Source organism: Zosterops lateralis (genome assembly GCF_965231275.1).
Source record: "Zosterops lateralis genome assembly, chromosome: 29".
In the NCBI taxonomy this organism is placed as follows: Eukaryota; Metazoa; Chordata; class Aves; order Passeriformes; family Zosteropidae; genus Zosterops; species Zosterops lateralis.
In genome coordinates, this window is record NC_139789.1 from 991,275 (window position 1) to 1,012,718 (window position 21,444).

The 21,444-nt window shown below is 57.5% G+C and overlaps 1 protein-coding gene across 4 annotated transcripts in view; it reads left to right on the top strand.

Moving 5' to 3' along the window:
• UNC13A (unc-13 homolog A) overlaps positions 1-21,444 on the top strand; it is a 37,202-nt gene that overhangs the window by 7,850 nt on the left and 7,908 nt on the right. For all 4 annotated transcript variants that reach the window (XM_083879717.1, XM_083879716.1, XM_083879718.1 and 1 more), the window contains 25 exons: positions 1,917-2,549; positions 4,173-4,266; positions 5,238-5,284; positions 6,348-6,426; positions 7,957-8,028; positions 8,331-8,550; positions 9,081-9,308; positions 9,491-9,632; positions 10,005-10,174; positions 10,620-10,735; positions 10,824-10,987; positions 11,741-11,903; positions 13,936-14,004; positions 14,116-14,205; positions 14,353-14,487; positions 14,748-14,881; positions 15,324-15,409; positions 15,646-15,772; positions 15,854-15,950; positions 16,074-16,217; positions 17,349-17,432; positions 17,665-17,742; positions 18,018-18,106; positions 18,238-18,390; positions 18,525-18,648. In XM_083879717.1, the coding sequence (XP_083735843.1) occupies positions 1,917-2,549; positions 4,173-4,266; positions 5,238-5,284; positions 6,348-6,426; positions 7,957-8,028; positions 8,331-8,550; positions 9,081-9,308; positions 9,491-9,632; positions 10,005-10,174; positions 10,620-10,735; positions 10,824-10,987; positions 11,741-11,903; positions 13,936-14,004; positions 14,116-14,205; positions 14,353-14,487; positions 14,748-14,881; positions 15,324-15,409; positions 15,646-15,772; positions 15,854-15,950; positions 16,074-16,217; positions 17,349-17,432; positions 17,665-17,742; positions 18,018-18,106; positions 18,238-18,390; positions 18,525-18,648 (3,538 nt within the window). The remainder of the gene's footprint in view (positions 1-1,916; positions 2,550-4,172; positions 4,267-5,237; positions 5,285-6,347; positions 6,427-7,956; positions 8,029-8,330; positions 8,551-9,080; positions 9,309-9,490; positions 9,633-10,004; positions 10,175-10,619; positions 10,736-10,823; positions 10,988-11,740; positions 11,904-13,935; positions 14,005-14,115; positions 14,206-14,352; positions 14,488-14,747; positions 14,882-15,323; positions 15,410-15,645; positions 15,773-15,853; positions 15,951-16,073; positions 16,218-17,348; positions 17,433-17,664; positions 17,743-18,017; positions 18,107-18,237; positions 18,391-18,524; positions 18,649-21,444) is intronic.

Sequence of the window (21,444 nt, forward strand, 5' to 3'; positions counted from 1 at the left end):
CCACAGCCAAGTCACCCTGGGACCGGCTCTCTCAACCTCCCCCGCAGGTGACAGAGGCCAGCAGGTCCCCAGGGTGATGCCAGGGATGGTGCTCCCACGCGGTGGGTGACAGAGGGGAATGATGCTGAGGTGAGGAAGAGCGGAGTGATGCTGGCCCCATCCAAGCCTTTCCTTCTCACTGGGAAGTTTTCAAACTCTTTTGGGTCACTGCCCTCCTCTGTCCTCACTGGGTTTGGGGCCCCCCACCCCTGGCTGTCCATGCTGGGAGCTGGGCAGTGGAGTGAGGGCTGGCTGGGGGCACAGATGTGGCAGAGCCCAGCCAATGGTGCCAGCCCCATCCAGGTGGACAGAGCCTCCCTGCCAGTGTCCCCATGGCAGCAGGGGGCGCCGGGTGGTGGTGGGACCTCGCTGACCATGTTCCTCTCCTCCCCTGGCAGACGCTATGGTAGCGTAGACTCTGCCGCAAACGGACGCAGTGACGCTGAGTCCGGTTCTGAGTCGAGCAGGCGGACCAGCCGCCAGCCTTCCCTTGAGAGCAGGCGGTCCCTAGACCTATCGGATAGGTGGGTCGCTACCTGTGCCGTGTGCCGTGTGCCGTCGCAGAGTGCTGTGGTCGGTCCTTGCAGCCATGGTGAGGCCAACACCAGTCCTGGCAAGGGCGGCCTTGTGCCACCCTCCCCGTCCCGGATCGGCCTTGTACAGGGACAGCATTGGGATACTCCAGGTATCCCCCCAGCGCCTCTTGCTGCTGCACCCCAGTTCATGGAGTGACATCCCAGCATCCTGGTCCCGCTTGCTGGCACTGCGACTGTCTGGCAGCACTGCTGTCTGTTCCTTGTCATGCCAGCGGGTGTGGGACTGGGCCCTTGGGGATTCAAATGCCACCTCCTGTTCCTGGTCACCTGCCAGGGTCTGCCCGTCAGGGCAAAAGCTTCATGCAGTGATTTGGGATCCTGCGATGTGCCAAGAGCACCTCTCCCAGCTCTGGCCAGGATCAGGATGGGGAAGTATGGGGTTTCCAGGTGTGAGCTGTGTCTCCTGCATCTCTGTGCCCCAAGTGCTACTTCCCAAGGTACCTGGATGATGCCAGTACCCCTCCCAGCTGGGACCAGCCTGAGCCACCCCCAGCACTCTCTTCCCTGTGATGTCCCCTGGCTTCCCACAGCCTGGCTCAGCCACTCTGGGCTCTGCCCGGCCCAGCCCCTTGTCTTTGTCCCCTCACACACCCCCTGAGCCCTGGCTGCCAGTGCTGGAGACGTGGTGTCGGCCTCTTCCTTGGCATGTCCCTGTCCTGTCTGCTTGTCTGCTTCTGTCAGCTTGTCCCCACAGAGCCATGGAGCTGCCCTGTCCCTGGCAGCCTCCCGGGACACAGGGCCCCCGTGGGCCTCCCATCAGGCAGCTGTGAGAGGAGGGGGCTGGAAGGGCTGGGGGGGCAGACGGGGTGGGGGAAGGAGTCCAGCCTGGCCCAGGTAAGGACGTTAAGAGGAGTCAGGGGGTTGGGGGGGTGTCCTGGGGTGGGCGTGCCTGGGAGGGCTGCAGGGAGCACTGGGACGTTGGGGTAGAGGTTGGGTGACAGATCTGTGTGTCAGGGGCAGGACAGGGTGTCTGGCAGCAGCTGGAGGCAGGATCTAGCTGGGGGTGCTGCTCTCCCCACCCTGACTGGGGTGAGCCTAGGAGACAACACTGTCACCCCCATCCCCACTCTCAGCCCAGGGCACAGGCAGGGGGTTCAGAGTGTCTGCTTGGGGGGCTGGTTCCAGAGTTCCTGGTTCTGTGCCTTTGGCTCCCAGGACGAGGAGCCCAGTGCTTCCAGTGGGAGCTGCACATCCTCCTGTCCCTGGTGCAGGGTCCCAGGGCTCTGCCTGCGATGACACAGACCCATGGGAGCCCTGTGCTTGTGTCTCCTCACCCCTCAGCCCCACAGGGAGCAGCCGCTACGCCTCATCGGCCGAGCTGAGCCAGGGCAGCTCCCAGCTGAGCGAGGACTTTGAGAATGAGAGCCTGAGGGACTCGGAGCTGGACGAGAGGGACGGGGACTCGTACCATTCCTGCCACAGCTCTGTCAGCTACCGCAAGGACTCGCCGCGCTGGGAGGAGGAGGATGATGATGATCTCTACCTGGAGGAGGAGGAAGAATTCATTGAGGATTACAGTGAGACTGAGGAAGGCTACCCCAAGGAAGAGGAGTTGGAAGAGGAGGAGGAGGAGGAACTGCAGGAGCAGGACACCTATGAACCCTCTGAGCATGAAACATACCCACCACCACAGAAACCCCTTCCACAGCAGCAACAGCAGCAGCAACAGCTCCTGCAGCAGCAAAAACAGCAGCAGCAACAGCAGCAGCAACCCCAGCTGATCCCACAGCAAAAGCCTCAGCAGCAGGAAATGAGGGAGGAGATGAAAGAGGAGAGGAAAGAGGAGAGGAAGGAGGAGAAGGACACCTCTGCCCCTCAGGAAGCCCCTGAGGCCCTCCAGGCCCAGCAGGCAGAGCAGGAAGTTCCCATGCAAGAGGCAGCTCCAGAGACTGAGCCCTCAAAACCAGCTGAGAGGTAGGAGGGGGAACTGACCTGTCTTGTCCCTGGGATGGCACTGTGCCTGGAGGCACTGAGGATGCTCTGGAGGTGGCTCAGGATGGTGCTGGTGCTTGATGCAGGACCAGGGACCTTCTGCTGTGTCTGGAGCTTTTCCAGGTGCCTGAGCCATTGAGGTGGGGGAACACCTTATGCCACCCAGGGAAGAGCTAGTATCCTGGGCATGCTGCCTGGGCCCAGCCACCCTCTGTGCTAAGCATGGCTCAAGGTGTTCAAGAACCTGCTGGGGCTACAGAGCTGCAGGTGTATAACCTGGGACAAAAATTGGGCTGGGGGAATGGGATCCTGGAGCTGTGATTCCTCTCCTCTGGCACAGGCTCTTGGCACCCTGGGTGAGAGCTTGGTCAGAGGAGATTTCCTTTACAGAACTCAGTAGAGGACTGACTAAAAGCTCATCCATGGCCTCTTGTGCTGTACAAGTGAATAAATTGGTGGTCAGGTTCCTAGTGCAGCATGTGAATAATTTATATATTGGGTGTAGATTATTCAAATATCATTATTGACCATTTCCATTTTCAGTGAGTGTCACTCCTCTGTGCAGAGGTGAACTGTGATGGGCTTTTTCAGCCTTTTATTTAGTTTAAATTACACACCAGAAATGGAAAATCTCTAATTTAAACCAATGTGTAGAGACCTATTTTTAAAAAAACTGGATATTTAGGCCCAAGACTGAGGGCTTCGGGTCATGTCTGCCTGCAGTGCCCACTGGGCAGGGGTCTTAGGGATCCGGTGATAGGTTTTGGGGACTGTGGATTAGTGCTGGGGACCATGGATTATGCTGGGAACCCCAGATTGTGTTGGCACCCCCAGGTTAGTGCTGAGGGCCTCAAATCAGCACTGACGACCCCAAATTAGCATTTGGGATCCCAGAGTAGCACTGGGGACTGTGGATTAGTGCTGGGAACACAGGTTAATGCTGAGGATCCCAGGTTAGCAGTGAGGATCCCAGATTAGCACATACAAAGCTCCCCAGAGGTCTGGGCAGGTTCAACTCCTGAGCATCCCATGGCCTCTTCCCAGAGCAGTTCTGGATTCCTCTCTCCAGTGTCACATCACACCAGGCTGGTATGTTTGGAGGATTTATTTTCTTTTCCTCCATGTCTTGATTTTGTAGGAGAGGAGAAAAAAACTCCATAACACCTAGCATGTCCAGGCAGACACTTTTCCCTGGGCTTGGAACCACCAGGGTGTTAGGCACTCTTTACCCCAGGAAGAAGCTATGGCAGGAAGTGGCCAGAGGACATTGTGATGGGAAGATGGGGGACAAAGGACATTTAATTCACATGCTTGTGTTACCAACTGTCCCGTATGTCACTTGGGTGCCCAGAGCAGGGTCCTGAGGGTGGGGAAGCTTCTGACTTCTCCCCAGTGCTCTGCCCTGATTGTGCTGCCCCTTTGAAGCAGGACCTGCTGCCTTTTCAGGTCCTTCCTGGTACCAAGAGGTGTTTTTGCTGTGGCCACACTGTCTCAAGGCACATCAGGATCCCCAGATCGCAGCCTCAGACCTGCTGGGGGTGTGGGGGCTGCTCCCCTCTCCCTGGTGCTGTGCTGGGAGGTGACAGGGGATTTGTGTGCTTGCAGGGAGCCAGCAGAAGAAGAGGTGCAGGACCCCAAAGCACGAGCCAAAGCCAACTGGCTGAGAGCCTTCAACAAGGTCTGCATGCAGCTGCAGGAGGTGAGGACCCCCTGGCCACTGCCACGGCCCCGGGCCGGGTACACTGCCGCTTTCCACACCTGGGCAGCTTCCAGGGACATCCATGGACTTGGAGGTGCCAACAGTGATGCCCACAACCCCATTTCCACCAAGTGGGACACCCTGGAGGGGCTGGGAGTGCTGAGGATCCCCCATGTGTGCTGCATGCGTGTGCTGGTGCGAGCCCCCCGCCTCTCCCCTCTGTTGAGTTGACAATATTTTGTTTTGTTTTTAGACTCCATCCTCCATCTTTTCTTTTTGTTTTGGCTCTGGATTCGCTCCCCGGGGTCTCGATCCCCCTCCCCACCGCTTCTCTTTTCAGTTGTCCACCACCATGGCCCTTGCACCCGCGTCTCCCCTTCCTGCAGGGAAGGGGTGTAGCCTGCCTGCAGGTAAGCATGTCCATCTGGAACCTCTCAGCCATGTGTGTGCCTTCCCTGTGTGTGTGTGTGTGTCTGCACAGGGATTGCCTGTGAAGGAGGGGTAATGGTCTCTCTGCCCTTCTCATTCAAAATAATCCCCTCGCTGCAGGGGTAGGTGGCACTGCTGGATGATCCCTGCACACACACCCTCTTCCACGTGCTCTGGCTTTTTCCTGCTCTTCTTTCCAATTGCTGTGGGTCCTGGAGGACCTGCTGAACCTTTATGATGCTTCTTCGCTCCCCCAAGCCCTGAATTTTTGCACAGTTTAGCCATCCCCCCTGCTTTTCCAGCCTCAGCCTCTCTGCTGAAGCCCACCCCCTTGCTCACCGAGATCAGCCTCCTGAAGATATTTATTCCCAGTGCCAGCTTTTTGCTGGGAAGAGCCCTCTTGGTTTTGGAACACACTTTTCTCTGCCCACCCTGCTCATCCTTCCATGCTCTCCCAGTGCTGTGAGCATTCACTGCCCTGCGGGGGCTGTCCCCATGCTGGTGGCTCCTGCTGTGCCCTGACTCTGTCCCTTGTTTTCCAGGCCCGCGGGGAAGGTGATGGAGAAAAATCCCTGTGGTTCAAAGGCGGGTGAGTACAAAGGGAAGCTGGGTACACTCTGAGCCCCGGGATCTCAGCCTCCTCCTCAATAGGATGTGATTAATGAGCTCAGCAGTGGGCTTGTGTGGGGAAGGGTTGCTGAGCTGTGGGCAAGCAGGGATGCAAGTTTTTTGGAGCTGAATTTTGGGGCTGGTCAGTGCTTTAGGAGCAGCCAGCAGACATGATATTGCTCTGTGACCCCAAGAGCTGGTGCTGAGGGGGAGAGCGAGGAGGTGAGTTGAGATGGGGTTGAGGAGGGGTGGCAACTCCTGCTTCCCTCATGGAGCGATGTCATGGAGAATCCTGAGCCTCTCACCTGGACGGGCTGGAGGTCTCCGTCCTGTCTTGCCCTCACAGACAGCCCTGCCATGGACCTGGGCAGAAGCTGGTAGGTTGCCTGAGAACCCCCAGATCACTCCAAGCATTTCTTTCCAACAGGGCTGTGAACTTCCATTCTTTTCTCGGGTTCCCTTGCAGCAAAACTTGAGGCTCACCTGCTCAGTGCTCCCCTTTGGGGTCCCAGAAGGGAGCCCCAGGTCTCCAGCCTCACACTGCAAAGCCAAAGCTGACTAAGTCAAATGGGCAGTTTTTTTGCTGGGTTTCACTGTTAAGTTTCATGTGAGGAAAAATCACAGTTTTTGCCAAAATCCCTTCCCCCTTTTTAGTTTTTAGTTCAGTGATTCCTGCCCTGGCTGGGGTGGTGGTGGGGATCCCATAGGTGGGTCCCAGGATGCACAGGAGTTGCTTTGCAGTCATATTCACCAAGGCCTAGAGAAGAAATCCTTTCCTGTGAGGGTGGCGAAGCCCTGGCACAGGTTGTTCAAAGCAGCTGTGGCTGCCCCATCCTGGAAGTGTCCAAGGCCAGGTTGGCAACCTGATCTAGTGGAAAGTGTCCCTGTCCATAGCAGGGCATGGAACAAGGTGGGCTTTAAGGTCCCTTCCAACCCAAACCATTCCGTGACTCTCTGAAGTGCTGAGTGGCCGTGGGGCAACAACAGAGGGCCCCTTCCTGCCTCAGCTTCCCCTTCCCCGCTGACTCTCCTCTCTCTTGCAGGCCTGGTGGTGGGCTGATCATTATAGACAGCATGCCGGACATTCGCAAGCGAAAACCCATCCCCCTAGTTAGCGATTTGGTGAGGTTCCTCCCTCCCAAGGCATCCCCCCACAGCTGCCAGCTTTGCTCCTGCTGCGCTCCACGGACTGCGCCACCTCTGCCCCGCTCCCCAGCTGCCTCTAACATGGCTTGTGTTCTCTGTTTTCTTTCCTGTGGCCTGGCTGGGCCTTCCCTGCGGCAGGGGGGCGGCTGTAAAGTTTCTGCGCTGCATTAACAGCATGCCCGACATTAAGCCTGGACGCAAATCTCTCCCTCTAGTCAGCGATCTGGTGAGCGCGGTGCAAGGGGTTAAAGAGACAGCGCCCTTGGGGGCCCCCAGCCCTGCCAAAGGGGGGCGGGGGTGTCCCACACTGCCTGGGGGGCTCCTGGCCCTCCTTGCAGTGGGGAACTGGGCTCTCTCTACCCGAGGGTGCTTCTCTTTAACGGAGCTCTTGATCCCTACCCCAAGCATCAGCCTAAAGTTTCCCAGGGCTGCATCTGGTTTCCCTTTTTTTACTGGTGCTGTGTCCCTGGTCCCTTCCTGTCCCAGCTGCCATAGGTCCCTGCAGCTTGGACCACACTGGTGCTGGACAGACAGACCCCCGTACCAGGGATGGGCTGGCAGTAGCTTTTCCAAGTTGCCCAGTCCCTGTGCTCCTGTCCCCACTGTCCCAGTATATGGGGCAGGAGACCCCTGATGTATGGGCCCCCATGATGGGGTCCCCTCCAGTCCCTGGGCTCTACTGCACAGGGTCACTCTGCTGGTCCCCTCCCACTCCTGATGACAAGAGACAGCAATTTTGGAAACCAGACACCTTTGTCTCCCAGAATTAGGTGCCCTTTCCTCCTTACCACTCTTTTTACACCTTGTCAGCTCCACTCTGTGCCCCTCCTGGGGTGCCACTCTCCTGTTCCCAACCTGTCTCCCCCTATCCCCCCACCCTCTTGCTGTCCCCAACTTGGTGCCCCCACCCCAGCCCTCCTGGGCAGCTGCTGATGCTTCTGCACTGTGCTGTGTTGGTGTTTTGGGGGTGGGGGGTGATGAGGTGGGCACTGTGGGGGGTTTGGGGGGGGTTGCTGCCTTTCTCTGCTGGGATTTGCAGGCTACAACAGTGCTGTAGCTTGGGGGCACAGTGCCCCCCCACCAGGGACTGCTCAGTGCTGGATGATGGGGTGTTTCCCCAATTCCCACTGGTTCTGGCAGGGAAGGGGCTCTCCTGGGAAGTGTTTGCACTAATTGCTTTTTATTCCCCTCTCGCTGGCCCTGGCTGCCCACAGGCCATGGTAAGTGCCCCTACCCCATCTCCCCAGGGGTCTCAGACATGTGATGAGAGGCTCTGTCCCACTGGAGCTGAACTGGGAATGTCATAGGCTGCTGAACTGGTTCCAGTTCCACTGCACAGTGCTGCTGGCATCAGTGGGGCCTGGGCTGTCCTCACTGCCCCCCATGCAGCCAGGACCCTTTCTTGTCTGGGACTGGGGTCTGTCCTGGGTGTTTCACAGCCACTGGAGGTATAGGAGGGAGCTCTCATGGTCTGCTGGATCTGGGAACTCGTTTTCTTTCCCACAGTCCCTGGTCCAGTCCAGGAAAGCAGGAATCACATCTGCGCTGGCCTCAAGCACCTTGAACAATGAGGAGCTGGTAGGTGCTGGGGTGGGCTGGGTTGGGGGTGGTTGGGAGTGGGAATCTGAGCCTTGGGGGCCAGGCCAACAATGGAGGTGCAGAGTCTATGCCCCACCAGCATCCTCTGGTGAAGCCTGGGCATGTGGGATGCTCATGGCAGCATCTGGGGATAGAATCATGGGATCATTAGGGTTGGAAAGGACCTATAAGATCATCAAGTCCAGCTGTCAACCCAGCACTATCACCATTAAACCAATGTCCTCAAGTGCATCTTCTGCCCTGCTTCAGCGTTTCTCCCCCTCTCTCTCATCCTTGCACAGAAAAACCATGTTTACAAGAAGACCCTGCAAGCCTTAGTTTACCCCATCTCCTGCACAACGCCCCACAACTTTGAGGTGTGGACGGCTACCACTCCTACCTACTGCTACGAATGTGAGGGGCTGCTGTGGGGCATCGCCCGACAGGGCATGCGCTGTGCCGAGTGCGGCGTCAAGTGCCACGAGAAGTGCCAGGACCTGCTCAACGCTGACTGCCTGCAGAGTAAGGACCTGAGGCCCACAGCCTTGTCCGTTCTCACCTTGGAGAGGGAGGAGGGGGCAGCCCAGGAGAGCTCCACTCCTGATTTGGGCATGGGAGGTGTGCTGGGCAGGGCAGACTTGTCCTGGGCAGGGGATAGATCCCTCCAGGTTTGAATTAATTAAGGCATGGAATCATAGAACTGCAGAATTGTTAGGGCTGGAAAAGACCTTTAAGATTATCAGGTCCAACCATTAACTCATCACCCTTATGGTTACCATGAAACAATGTCCTCAAGTGTCACAACCACATGTTTTTTGCACACATCCAGGGGTGACTCCAACACTGCCCAGGCATCCTGTGCCAGGGCTGGACAACACTTTTGGGAAAGAAGTTTCCCCTGATACCCAACATAAACCTTCTCTGGTGCAACTTGAGGCCATTTCCTCTGTTCCTGTCCCCAAGCCCACCATGCCAACCTGTGAGAGCTCTTGTCTCTTTCCTGGGTACCACCAGCCCCCCACCCCATCTCACCCATATCTGTCCTCTCCCAGGGGCGGCAGAGAAGAGCTCCAAGCATGGAGCAGAGGACCGGACCCAGAACATCATCATGGTGCTCAAGGACCGCATGAAGATCCGGGAGCGCAACAAACCAGAGATATTTGAGCTGATCCAGGAGGTGTTTGGGGTCAACAAGACCACGCACACGCAGCAGATGAAGGCGGTCAAGCAGAGTGTTCTGGACGGCACCTCCAAATGGTCAGCCAAGATCAGTATCACAGGTAGGCAGCTTGTCACCTTCAGCCTTGGGGACCATGGGAATGTCCCCATTGCCCAACCTCTCATTCTGCCAGGCAGCTTCAGCCCCTAGGGGGACACAGGTGCCTGTCTTGGGGTTCTTCATGTGGCTGTGGCACTGACTTCTCTCTGTCTGTTCTTTCTGCCATGCTGTGATGTGCTGCAGTGGTCTGTGCCCAGGGTCTGCAAGCAAAGGATAAGACAGGTTCCAGTGACCCCTATGTCACTGTCCAGGTTGGAAAGACAAAAAAAAGGACTAAAACTATCTACGGCAATCTCAACCCCGTCTGGGAGGAGAATTTCCATTTGTAAGTTCATCCTCGGTCTCCCTATTCCCCTTCCTGGCCACTTGTGGTCGTGCCAGGCTGTGCTGGCTCTTGCCATGTCCCACTAGGGAGGAGGGAGCCAGCCGGGACTTATCCTGCCTCCACTGAGGTGCTGGGGTCCCTTGGGGTTCTGTTTTATGTCATGAGGGTGTGACTCCAGGGGCTGATCCAGGCTGTGCTGGGGCTGCCTGGGTGTGGCACAGAGCCCACTGGGAGGGGATAGGTGCCCCCATATCTGCTCTCTTCCCTAGTTCTGCTTCGTGCTGGTCCCTTTTGTCTCGGGAAGCAGTGATGGGGAGTAGCTGGAAAGATTTCGCTGCTCATCCTGGGGCTTGCCCTTTGTCATCTCTCCAGCGAGTGCCATAACTCCTCTGACCGCATCAAAGTCCGCGTGTGGGATGAGGACGATGACATCAAGTCCCGTGTCAAGCAGCGCTTCAAGAGGGAATCTGACGATTTCCTGGGCCAGACCATCATTGAGGTCCGGACCCTGAGCGGGGAGATGGACGTCTGGTACAACCTCGGTAACCAGCACAGCCTGGGAACCCCTCCCTGGGCTCAGGGGATGACACATCCTGCTCATACTGGGACCCCCTGCCCTGGGCTCCAAGGGGGAAGTGCTACCAGCCATAGGCTGAAGGCTATTGCAGCAGGGTCTGCTCTTAGAGACATTTATTATCAAAAGTCATCAGAATAAAGTGTTTTCCCAGAGTCATTTTTAGAATCCTCTACCCAGGAGGTTCTAGAATGGTTCCCCCTGCAGAGGGGAAACCGAGGCACAGAAAGGCCTCGGCCTGTCTCTAGCAGCTGGAAATGTGGCCAAATCCCACCCCAGCCTGCTGCACACGGTGCTGGGTGTCCCCTCAGCCCTGGCCCTGTGTCAGAGCATTGTGCCCCTCTTTAGGGTTGGCAGTAAGCAGGGTTGCCCCAGGGAAGCTTCACACTTTGTCCCTCTCCCTGCACCCACAGACAAGCGCACAGACAAGTCAGCAGTGTCGGGAGCCATCCGGCTGCACATCAGCGTGGAGATCAAGGGCGAGGAGAAGGTGGCTCCCTATCATGTTCAGTACACCTGCCTGCACGAGGTGAGCAGCCCACTCAGGCCCCTCCCCAGCAATGCCACCCTGCCACCACCTGCCCTGGGGAGCTGATGGGACTCATTTGTACCTCCAGAACCTGTTCCATTTTGTGACGGATTTGCAAAACAACGGGGTGGTGAAGATCCCCGATGCCAAGGGGGATGATGCGTGGAAGGTGTACTTTGATGAGACAGCACAGGAGATTGTGGACGAGTTTGCCATGCGCTATGGGGTGGAGTCCATCTACCAGGCCATGACGTGAGTCCTCTGCCCCCAGCTAGTTCAGAGGGGCTGCACCTGCCCCCCAGGTGGTGGGTTACTGTCCCCATCTTCCTCTCCTGCTGTCATTAGCACTCACCTCCCTGCCGTGGGTACAGACTTGCCCCAAACCTGTGCACCCATCCTTCCCCTTTCCAACACACACTGGCACCGCCTCACCTCAAGTCCTGTGTCCAGTTTGGGCACCACAAAATCAGAATGATCCAAAGCTGTTGGAGAGTGTCTAAAGGAGGGACATGGAGCTGGGGAAGGGTTTGAGTAGCAGCTGAGGGCACTTGGCTCATTCAGCTGGAGCAGAGGAGACTGAGGGGAGGCTCCTTGGAGGCTGCAGCTCCTCCCGAGGGGAGGCAGAGGGGCAGGGGCTGAGCTCTGCTCTGGGACAGGGACAGGAGCCCAGGAAGGGCTGGAGTTGTGTCAGGGCTTGGGATGGAGCTCAGGGAAAGGTTCTTCTCCCCGAGGGAGCTGGGGCACTGTCCAGGCTCCCCAGGGAATGGTCCCAGCCCCAAGGCTGCCAGAGCTGCAGGAGTGTTTGGACAATGCTCTCAGGGATGGTCAGGGTGGGATTGTTGGTTTGTCTGTGCAGGAACAGTGGTTGGACTGATGATCCCTGTGGGTCCCTTCCAATTTGGGATGTTCTGGGATTCAATAACTTAAGCCCTGAATAAGGGGATGTACGCCCTCCTTCATCTCCTCCCATGGCCCTCATCCCTCAGCTGCCGCCTCTCTCTGTAGGCATTTTGCCTGCCTCTCCTCCAAGTACATGTGCCCCGGCGTGCCAGCGGTGATGAGCACCCTGCTGGCCAACATCAATGCCTACTATGCCCACACCACCGCCTCCAGCAACGCCAACGCCTCTGACCGCTTTGCTGCCTCCAATTTCGGGGTAAGTCCCATGGTACGTAAACGTTCTTTTCTTTTTCTCTCCTTTCTTTGGGAGGGGGTGGGGGGCTTGGGGAGCAAAACGAGCTGTGCAAAACACCCTGCTCCAAACTGCAGCCTGGCAGCAGTGTGGTCAGCCCCTGCTTGCCCCAAAAATCATCCTGCTCCTGTTTTTTAGGAAGGAAAAGAGCCACCACCTTCCCAGGAGAAGGGCTAGATTTGCTCCCCTAATTATTAAGGGAGCCTGAGCAAACTGGGACAGTGGGTGGCAGCATGCCAGGAGGGGAGACACCAGGAGGGGTGGCAAAATCAGAAGCATGTGGCCATGAACCACCTCTGCACTTCATGGGGGGTCTTGCACAGCCTCGTGTGCTTTGGGGGACCCCGGCCTACTGCAAACTCAACTGGTTTTGCCACCACCACTGGATGCCAAGTGGGGCAAGTTTGTGGCAGGGCCGGGTGCCCCTCAGGGACGTGGGTGAGGAGGGGCTGAGCCCTCACCTCGGCTCCTCCCTGTGCCATCTCAGAGGCAGGAAATGGTCACTCTGGTTGTGCATGGGTTGAGCCAGGGTCAGTGCCCAGCCCCGGGTGCAGCAAGGTGCTGGGTAGCAGGGACACAGCCAGGGCCGAGCACAGCTCTGGGCAGCTTTGGCTCACCTCCACGTTGCTGTTGCAGGTAGTAGCTAGAGCTGAACAAGCTGTGCCTCCGGATCACACAGGAGGAGGAAACCATACCAAAACCCCACCTTTTCTTTAACATGGAGGATTTTAAAAACTTGTCTCTTTCTCTTTTTTTAGAGAGCCTAAGGTTGGGTCCTAAAGTGCCCAGCTGTGTCGCTTTAACCCTGAGTACCCGTCGTGTCCAGTGTTAGAGTGCTGCAGCCGTTCCTTGGGTGTCGGGGACGCACGGTCCGGCCCAGGGCCCGGCTGGGCCATCCCCGCAAGCGCCGAAGGTTTGGGGTGGCCAGCACAGGCTGGGTGTGGCCGAGCCATGGACTCGCTGCCCTGTCCCACCCCTGTGTTCATATCCCAGGTCTCAGATGTTGCTCCGGACTCACCAGAGCCCTGCGGGTCAGCCCTGACCCGGTATAGCCAATGCTGAGGAGGGGACCTAGGGCTCTCATGGGAGGCCCACATGGCTGTCCAAAGCCTCCCCACCAGCAGGAATGCAAAGACATTTTGGGGCTGATATTGGGAAGAAATTCTTCCCCGTGAGGGAGTGAGGGACTGAGGTTGCCCTGAGAGCAGCTGTGGCTGTCTCATCCCTGGAAGCATTCACAGCCAGATTGGACAGGGCTTGGAGCAACTTGGGATAGTGGAAGGTGTCCTTGCCCACAGCAGGGAGTGGAACAAGGTGGTCCTTAAGGTCCCTTCCAACCCAAATCAGTCTGGGATTCTATGATGAGTTGCTTTGCCAGCAGCTCTGACCCCTGATTCAATCTGCAACCCAAGATGGGATTTGCATCCTTCTGCCCTGTGCTCCCGGGGTGGAGCTGAGCTGAACTACAGCCCCTCAGCACAGTGGAGACCCTCCCACACGGGGTGTTTCCTGCCAATGTCCCTTGATGCAGCCCAGTGGGGTGAGTGAGGAGTCCATGGAAATGTCCAGCTCCTGGAGCCACCCTGAAGATGGGCAACCACTGCACATCTTTCCCTGCTCTCTTTCCTGAGCTCTTGGAAAGCCCCAGCCAAGGGGCTACTGATCCTGCAGCCCCTCTCCCAACTCTTGTCCTGAGCCCCAGCCATCAGCAAGGAGATACTCTTCTCTGCAGGCATGCCCTGCCCACTCAGGGCTCAGAAGAAAAGAAAGGAAGGAAAGGAAGGAAGGAAAGGAAGGAAGGAAGGAAGGAAGGAAGGAAGGAAGGAAGGAAGGAAGGAAGGAAGGAAGGAAGGAAGGAAGGAAGGAAGGAAGGAAGGAAGGAAGGAAGGAAGGAAGGAAGGAAGGAGAGGGATGAGTGAGGGTTAGGCATAGAGCAGAGAGACAGTGGCGGGGAGGGTCGGTCCCTGCCTTTCCTCTGTTCACTTGCCTCTGGGGCATTTCTCTGCAGAAAGATCGCTTTGTCAAACTCCTGGACCAGCTGCACAACTCCCTGCGGATTGATCTCTCCATGTACCGGGTAAGGTGCCTGCCCTGCCTCAGTGTCTCCACCTGAAGCAACAGGTGGCTGTTCCCTCACCCTAACTTGCCCCTGTGAATTTTGAGGGCAACTCTCCTCTTGCCTTTTCAGAACAACTTCCCTGCCAGCAGCCCTGAACGGCTGCAGGACTTGAAGTCCACAGTGGATTTGCTGACCAGCATCACCTTCTTTCGGATGAAGGTACTGCTGGGGCCCCACTCACCCTGTCCCTCAGGAGATCTGACTCTCTTTGGCCTGGTTCTCTGGGGGTTGGGGTTGCACTGGCCTGTGGTGCTCCTGGGTGGGTGTCTGGGGTGCTCCAAACACCACGCCCTCCCTGCATACCAGGTCCAGGAACTGCAGAGCCCCCCACGAGCCAGCCAGGTGGTGAAGGACTGTGTGAAGGCCTGTCTCAACTCCACCTATGAGTACATCTTCAACAACTGCCATGAGCTCTACAGCCGCGAGTACCAGACAGACCCGGTGTGTGGGTCGGGGGGATCCCGGGCACTGACCTCCCCATCCCATGCCCTTCGCCTTTTCCTCATGCTCCTGTTCCCTCTCCAGAGTGCTCAGTCTGTGCAGAATGATCTCCAGGTCTTGGGGTTTGAGCTGTGGGGTTGAGATCAAGACAGACAAGAGAGGGCTGCATGAGTATTCCCTCCTGCCCCCTTGTTAGCCGACACAAAGTGGAGTCCTGCACTGGGGTGACCGAAGTCTCCACTGTGTCTCCACCCCTCCAGACTAAGAAAGGTGAGGTGCCCCCTGAGGAGCAGGGCCCCAGCATCAAAAACCTGGATTTCTGGTCCAAGCTCATCACCCTGATTGTCTCCATTATTGAGGAAGACAAGAACTCCTACACGCCCTGCCTGAACCAGTGAGTAGGAGCTGGGGAAGGGGACACTGCTGTGCCTGCAGAGGGTGCCCACATGGAGGCAGTGGGATCTTGAGGCCTTTGGAAGTGGTTGGAGCATCCATTCTGCAGATGGAAAAGCTGAGGCTGCTGGGAGGTGTGTGAGGGATGTCTGTCCATGTGGAGGGCTGATTCACCCTGTGTTCATAGCCTCAAGCTGTGCCATGAAAGATTTAGGTTGAACATCAGGAAGAATTAATGGAAAGGGTGCTCAAGCATTGAATGGGGCTGGCCAGGGAGGTTTGGAATCCCTACCCCTAGAGGTGTCCAGGGAAGGCCTGGATCTGGCACTCAGTGCTCTGGGCTGGGTGACAAGTGGAGGATCATGGACAGGTTGGACTCAATGACCTTGGAGGTCTTTTCCACCCTAAATGGTTCTGTGATTCACACTCTCCCCTTGCCCCAGGTTCCCCCAGGAACTGAATGTGGGGAAGATCAGCGCTGAGGTGATGTGGAACCTCTTTGCTCAGGATATGAAGTATGCAATGGAAGGTGAGTCCCACCTGCCACCCTGAGCCAGAGGAGGGGGAACCAGGGCAGGAGCTGTCCTCAGCTCACATCTCACCCCTTCCCTGGGCAGACCCATTTCATCTCCTCATCAACACCATGAGTACCTTAACCCTGCCCCAGAAGCACTTCGACCTTCACCCTACTCCCCTGGAGCTGCTCCTGGGGAGCCATCCCCCAGATTTGGGACTCAGTGACCCTCACACCCTTTCCCCATGCAGAGCACGAGAAGCACCGCCTGTGCAAGAGCGCAGACTACATGAACCTGCACTTCAAGGTGAAGTGGCTGTACAATGAGTATGTCACCGAGCTGCCCTCCTTCAAGAGCCGCGTGCCCGAGTACCCCGCGTGAGTGCAGCCCCGGGGCCGGGGAAGGGGACTGGCACCACGAGAGCTGCTGGCCTCAGCATGGATGGGTCTCTCTTTCAGCTGGTTCGAGCCCTTCGTTATCCAGTGGCTGGATGAGAACGAAGAGGTGTCACGGGATTTCCTGCACGGAGCACTGGAGCGGGACAAGAAGGATGGGGTATGAACAGAACTAGGGATGCAGTCTTGGAGGCGAGGGGCTGTTCCTTGATGCCCACTATATCCTGACTGAGGCCAAAATCTTCCCCACACATCCTGCTGACACCTCGTCTCACTCCCACAGTTCCAGCAGACCTCAGAGCATGCACTCTTCTCCTGCTCCGTGGTGGACGTTTTCTCCCAGCTGAATCAGAGCTTTGAGATCATCAAGAAGCTGGAATGCCCCGATCCCCAGATTGTGGGGCACTACATGCGACGGTTTGCCAAGGTGGGCACCTGCCAGGGCAGGGGTCAGCGCCACCCCGGGACCCCAGTCTCAGCCCTGGCTGAGGCTCCTGGACTCTCTGTGCCCCCTCCATCCAGCTGTGGGCAGCCAATATGCCACCAACACACTCTGGGACACTCCCAGCTCTGTTAGCACAGGAGATTAATTAATTAATTATGAGCTAATTGATGAGTTATTTGCTTAATTAATATAGATTAATTAAAACTGGCTTGCTGCAATATAGGAGGGTGTTGCATGCAGGCTTGGTGGTTGTTGCCTTCTCAGCTGTGCTGGAGCTGCCCATGGAGACTAGTTGTGCTGGATCTGGCTTCCAGTGGCTGTGCTCATGTGGCCCCTGTTGCATGAATATGAGCCAGGTGTGTCCAGGTGAGCAGGGAAGCCAATGGCACCTGGCTTGTACCAGCAATGGTGTGGCCAGCAGGACCAGTGCAGTGATGTGCACCTGTGCTGGGCACTGCTGAGGCCTCACCTTGAATCCTGGAGTCAGTTTTGGGCCCCTTGTGACAAGAAGGACATTGAGGGGCTGGAGTGTGTCTAGAGAAAGGAAGAGAGCTGGGGAAGGGGCTAGAGCACCAGGAGCAGCTGAGGGAGCTGGGAAAGGAGCTCAGCCTGGAGAAAAGGAGGCTCAAGGGAGAGCTTCTGCCTCTGCACTACTCCCTGACAGGAGGGGGCAGCCAGTGGGGAAGTCGGGCTCTGCTCCCAGGGAACAGGGACAGGATGAGAGGAAACAGCCTCGAGTTGTGCCAGGACAGGTTTGGGTTGGATGTTGTTAAAATTTCTTCACTGACAGGTTTGTCCAGCCCTGGCACAGGCTTCCCACAGCAGTGGTGGAGTCACCATCCCTGGAAGTATTTAAAAAACATGTGGATGTGGCACTTGAGGTTTAGTGGTAAACATGGTGGTGGTGCTGAGTTGATGGTTGGACTTGAATTTATAGGGCTTTTCCAACCTTAATGATTCCATGACTCTATGATCCATGAGGCCAGAGGGTCTCTGTATGTATCCAGATACAAGGTTGTTTCACTGCTATGGGACTCATGGATTCCTTCTCTCCCTCGTTTCCCTTTGTTGCTGCTGTCTGGGTGTCTTTGTTGGTGCCCTGTTTGGTTGCAGACCATCAGCAATGTGCTGCTCCAGTATGCTGAGATCATCTCCAAGGATTTTGCCTCGTACTGCTCCAAGGAGAAGGAGAAAGTGGTGATGTATCTCCTTGTCCATGTGCCCCCACATGGTGACCCCAGCTGTCACCTCAGCCCCAGGGTGGGTTGGTCTCTTCCTGATGGCAGTTCCTGGCACACTGCCAGGGTGGCTTCTGAGCCATCCCTGTCCTTATGTCCCCCAGTGTAAGGTGGGAGGGTCCTGGGGCTGTTGGTAGCTGTCCCAGCCATATTTATTGTTGCTGAACCCCCTCTCCATCCCACCCCTCCAGCCCTGCATCCTGATGAACAACATTCAGCAGCTCCGTGTCCAGCTTGAGAAGATGTTTGAAGCCATGGGTGGAAAGGATGTGAGTATGGGGAGGGACAGGAGAGAGCTCTGTGGGGGGTTGGATCATTCCCCTCCCCCCAGAGGTAGCCCCTTGCCCAGTTCCCCAGTGCTGGGAGCAGACCCATTCCACACTCCTGCATGGGATCACACTGTCCTGCCTGATGGCACCCTGCTCTCCCACAATATTGGACTGGGAAGGGGATGCCCTGCCCAGAGAGGCATTTGGGATGCAGAAACCTACCTGAGGGCAGGTTCAGGGACCCTGTCAGCTTCAACAACCTATCCGTCCTGCAGCTGGACACAGAAGCCAGTGATATCCTCAAGGAACTGCAGGTGAAACTTAACAACGTCCTGGACGATCTGAGCCGAGTCTTTGCCACCAGGTACAGCTGAGTGAAGACGGCAGGGGCAGTGGGCAAAGGAGAGGTCTGGGGGTCCAGAAGCTGTGGCTGGGGGCAGGGCGGGGGCTCTGGAGGGGGAATATGCTGAGCTGCTTGTGTGTTGTGGTCCCCAGTTTCCAGCCACACATCGAGGAGTGTGTGAAGCAGATGGGTGACATCCTGAGTCAGGTGAAGGGCACCGGCAACGTCCCCGCCAGCACCTGCAGCAGTGTCGCGCAGGATGCTGACAATGTCCTGCAGCCCATCATGGACCTGCTGGACAGCAAGTGAGTGTGGGGGACAACTGGAACCCCCACTCTGCCCCTCCTGGCCTCGTCAGGCAGTGCGAGGGACCTGTAGAGTCAGGGTGACGTGGGAGGGGTGACATGTGGGATCCTCCAGTGCTGTCTCCTCTGTGCAGTCTGACACTCTTTGCCAAGATCTGTGAGAAGACGGTGCTGAAGCGGGTGCTGAAGGAGCTCTGGAAGCTGGTGATGAACACCATGGAGAAGACCATTGTCCTACCCCCACTCACAGACCAGACGGTGAGTGATGGGGAGAGGGACCAGGGACCCTGAGAAACAGGTGACTGACTGGGGCCAGTGTGGGACATTGCTGGCCAGGTGCCTTCACTGGCATGTGAGAGGGTGGGGACTCCACTGACGTCTCCAAACCCATGTTCAGCTCCTGGCCAGGGAAAGGATGGAAGAGAGATAGGTTATCCTTGCTCCAGGACCTTCTTGGTTGGCTTTGCCAAAGGACCTTCCTGCCACCTCCATTGTGGCTTGAAGAGGGGACACTGGTTCTTTCTTATCCATCCTTCCCTCAGAGCTGGACAGCATCCCATGCCATACTCATCCACACTAGCTGCAGGCATGCTCCCTGAGCCAGGAGGTGAATCCAGAGGCTCCTGGAGCATGGGGCGATGCTGCCTGTTGGCCTTGCTGAGGGGCTAGAGGTTTTGTGAGGATGTGGGGACATACTCCCCAGCAGGGCTGAGCTTTCCTTGCTCCTGGGGGGTTTAGGAAAGCTGAGCACACCCAGGGAATGGTCCCTCTCTGAGTTTCCCTATTGCATTGCTGTTTGTGTGCCCCACCCTGCACCTGAAGCTTCCTGAGGTGGTTCCTTTGAAGTCAGACAGGAAGGGGCGACACTGAGTGCTCTTGACCAGCCACACACCTGTTCTTGTCACTCTTTGGTGGCTTTTGTCACTGTTACAAGGCTGGGTTCAGGCTCCTCCTTGGAGTTCCTGGAGCTGTCAGCCTTTATGTCACCTTTCTGGGGCTGTGGAGCTCCTGTGCTGTGTCTGTGAGGGACAGCACAGTGGTGATATGTCAGCCCTCAGTGGTGCCATGTCACAGCCCTGAGCCTGGCTCAGGTCAGCCCCACTTTGCCCCCGACTGGGCTCACACACCCTTGGCCAAAGGTGGCCAAATCTCATAGGAATGCTGGTGCCACTGAGTCCCAGTCCCCATCCCAGTCTCTTTCCAGCCGTGCTCTGGAGACAGTGGGGCCTGCGCTAGAGCAGAGGAGGGGGCATGGACATGTGGCTCTGTTGGGTGATTTTCCTGAGGGCAGACAGTCCCTGGAGAAAGCTGTGCTGGGACTGGTCCGTCAGGCAGGGGACATCTTGCTCAGGTGTCCCTGGGTGCCAGGCCGCAAGGTGGCCAGACAGGTTAGCAGTTTGGGGGTCCATGACAGAGCCAAGTGTCGAGTAGGGACCCTGGAACTGAGCCACCCTGGGGCAAAGCCCACCCCTGCAGTCAGGAGGGGCTGGACAGGTAAGGATGGGGCTCCTTGGGGGCTGTGGAAGCCTGCGGTGCAGTGGCAGGGCAATGACACTGAGTGCTGTGGATGGGGGACACCGATAGCCCTGTTGGGGGTGGGGGGCAGCCAGGGCTGGCACTGGGGAGGATGGAGGAGGCAAGGGCTGACACTCACGTCACGGTTGTTTTCTCCAATTGCTCCTCTCGCCTCTCAATGGCAGATGATTGTAAGTACGGCAGCTCCCTGTCTGTCTGTCTGTCTGTCCGCTCTGTGTCGGTCCTGGCCTCGCCGGTTCTTGTCTTGTGTGGCTGCCCGTGCCCTGCCCACACCCTCCTTCGGCTCCTGGTCCAGCTCCTGGTCCCCACCCCTGCCTGGCACTGGCTCCTGGCCGGCACATGCCAGTGGCCCCTCCGGGATGTGGTGGGTAGAGAGGTGTTGGACGGATTGGCAGTGCCGGGACGTGGGAGTGACAAGGGGAAGTGATGGGGTGGGAGGGGACAGTGATGGCAGTGCCGTGTCACTGAGAGACTGCCGAAGCAAGGCTTCGTGCTGAGGGGAGAAATACCGCGGGAGGCACGAGCAAGGAGCGGTGCGTGCCTGGAGTCAGGGGTGCCCTTCCTTTCCCTCATGCCTCAGTTTCCTCTAGAGGCCCTGGCTAGGGTCTAGCTGTGGTGAGGGTGAGGGCAGAGGCTTTCCCTGCCAGGAGGAGTCTCTCGGCGGGACGCGGCGGTCCCTGGCCCCGGTGCTCGGTATTGCGGCAGGCTGCTGGGCACAAGTTGTGAGGCTCTTCCCTGGTCGGGATGTGACCCTTGGAATCTGGACTCCTGGTTCCCTTCTTGGCCTCGCTGCTGGGTCCTTGCATGGCTTTGACTGAGCAGTTTCCTTCTGTCCTCTTCTGACCAATGTATGGCTGTGGGTTTATGCCCCTAGGAGCAAGGGAAGAGTGTCCTGTCCCCACCCCTGCTGTGACTCAGGCACCTGTGCAGGAAGAGCAGTGAGAGCCAGCTGCTGGGTGCTGGTGCCAATCCCTGCAGGAGCAAACACTCCTGTGCTGTCCCTCAACACCTTTTGTGTCCAACAGCAGCATTTGGGGTGGCCTTGGGGGCAGCCTGGGGCTGAGTGTCCCCTCAGACCTCAGGGGGACCTCATGATGACCTCATGGAGACCTCATGGGGACCTTGTGGGGACCCATGTCCCAGCTTTGCTGAGGCTCTGGGGGGCAGAGCAGTGTCAGCTCTGTGTGGTACAAGCTCCTCTTGTTTACCCATTACCCTGTGGCAGGGCCAGAACCCCTCCCGGCAGCCCTGCTTGGCCCTACCTGTGCTGCTTGGTCCTTCTGAGGCATCCCATCAGCTGACTCCATGCTCCCCTCTCCTGATTCCAACGGTCCACCCTGAGAGCTGAGTTATTCCCCTCGATGGCACTGCTGCCTCATTTCACACGGTTTCTCTTGCCTGGGTCAGTGTGGGTTGCCACTGGGTCCAGCCCTGCACAAACCAGACCTCTGCGTGCCAAAGCCAAATCCCAGCTACTCCATCCCCGCTCCCTCCCGAGTTCTGGGAGCGCCTGCCAGA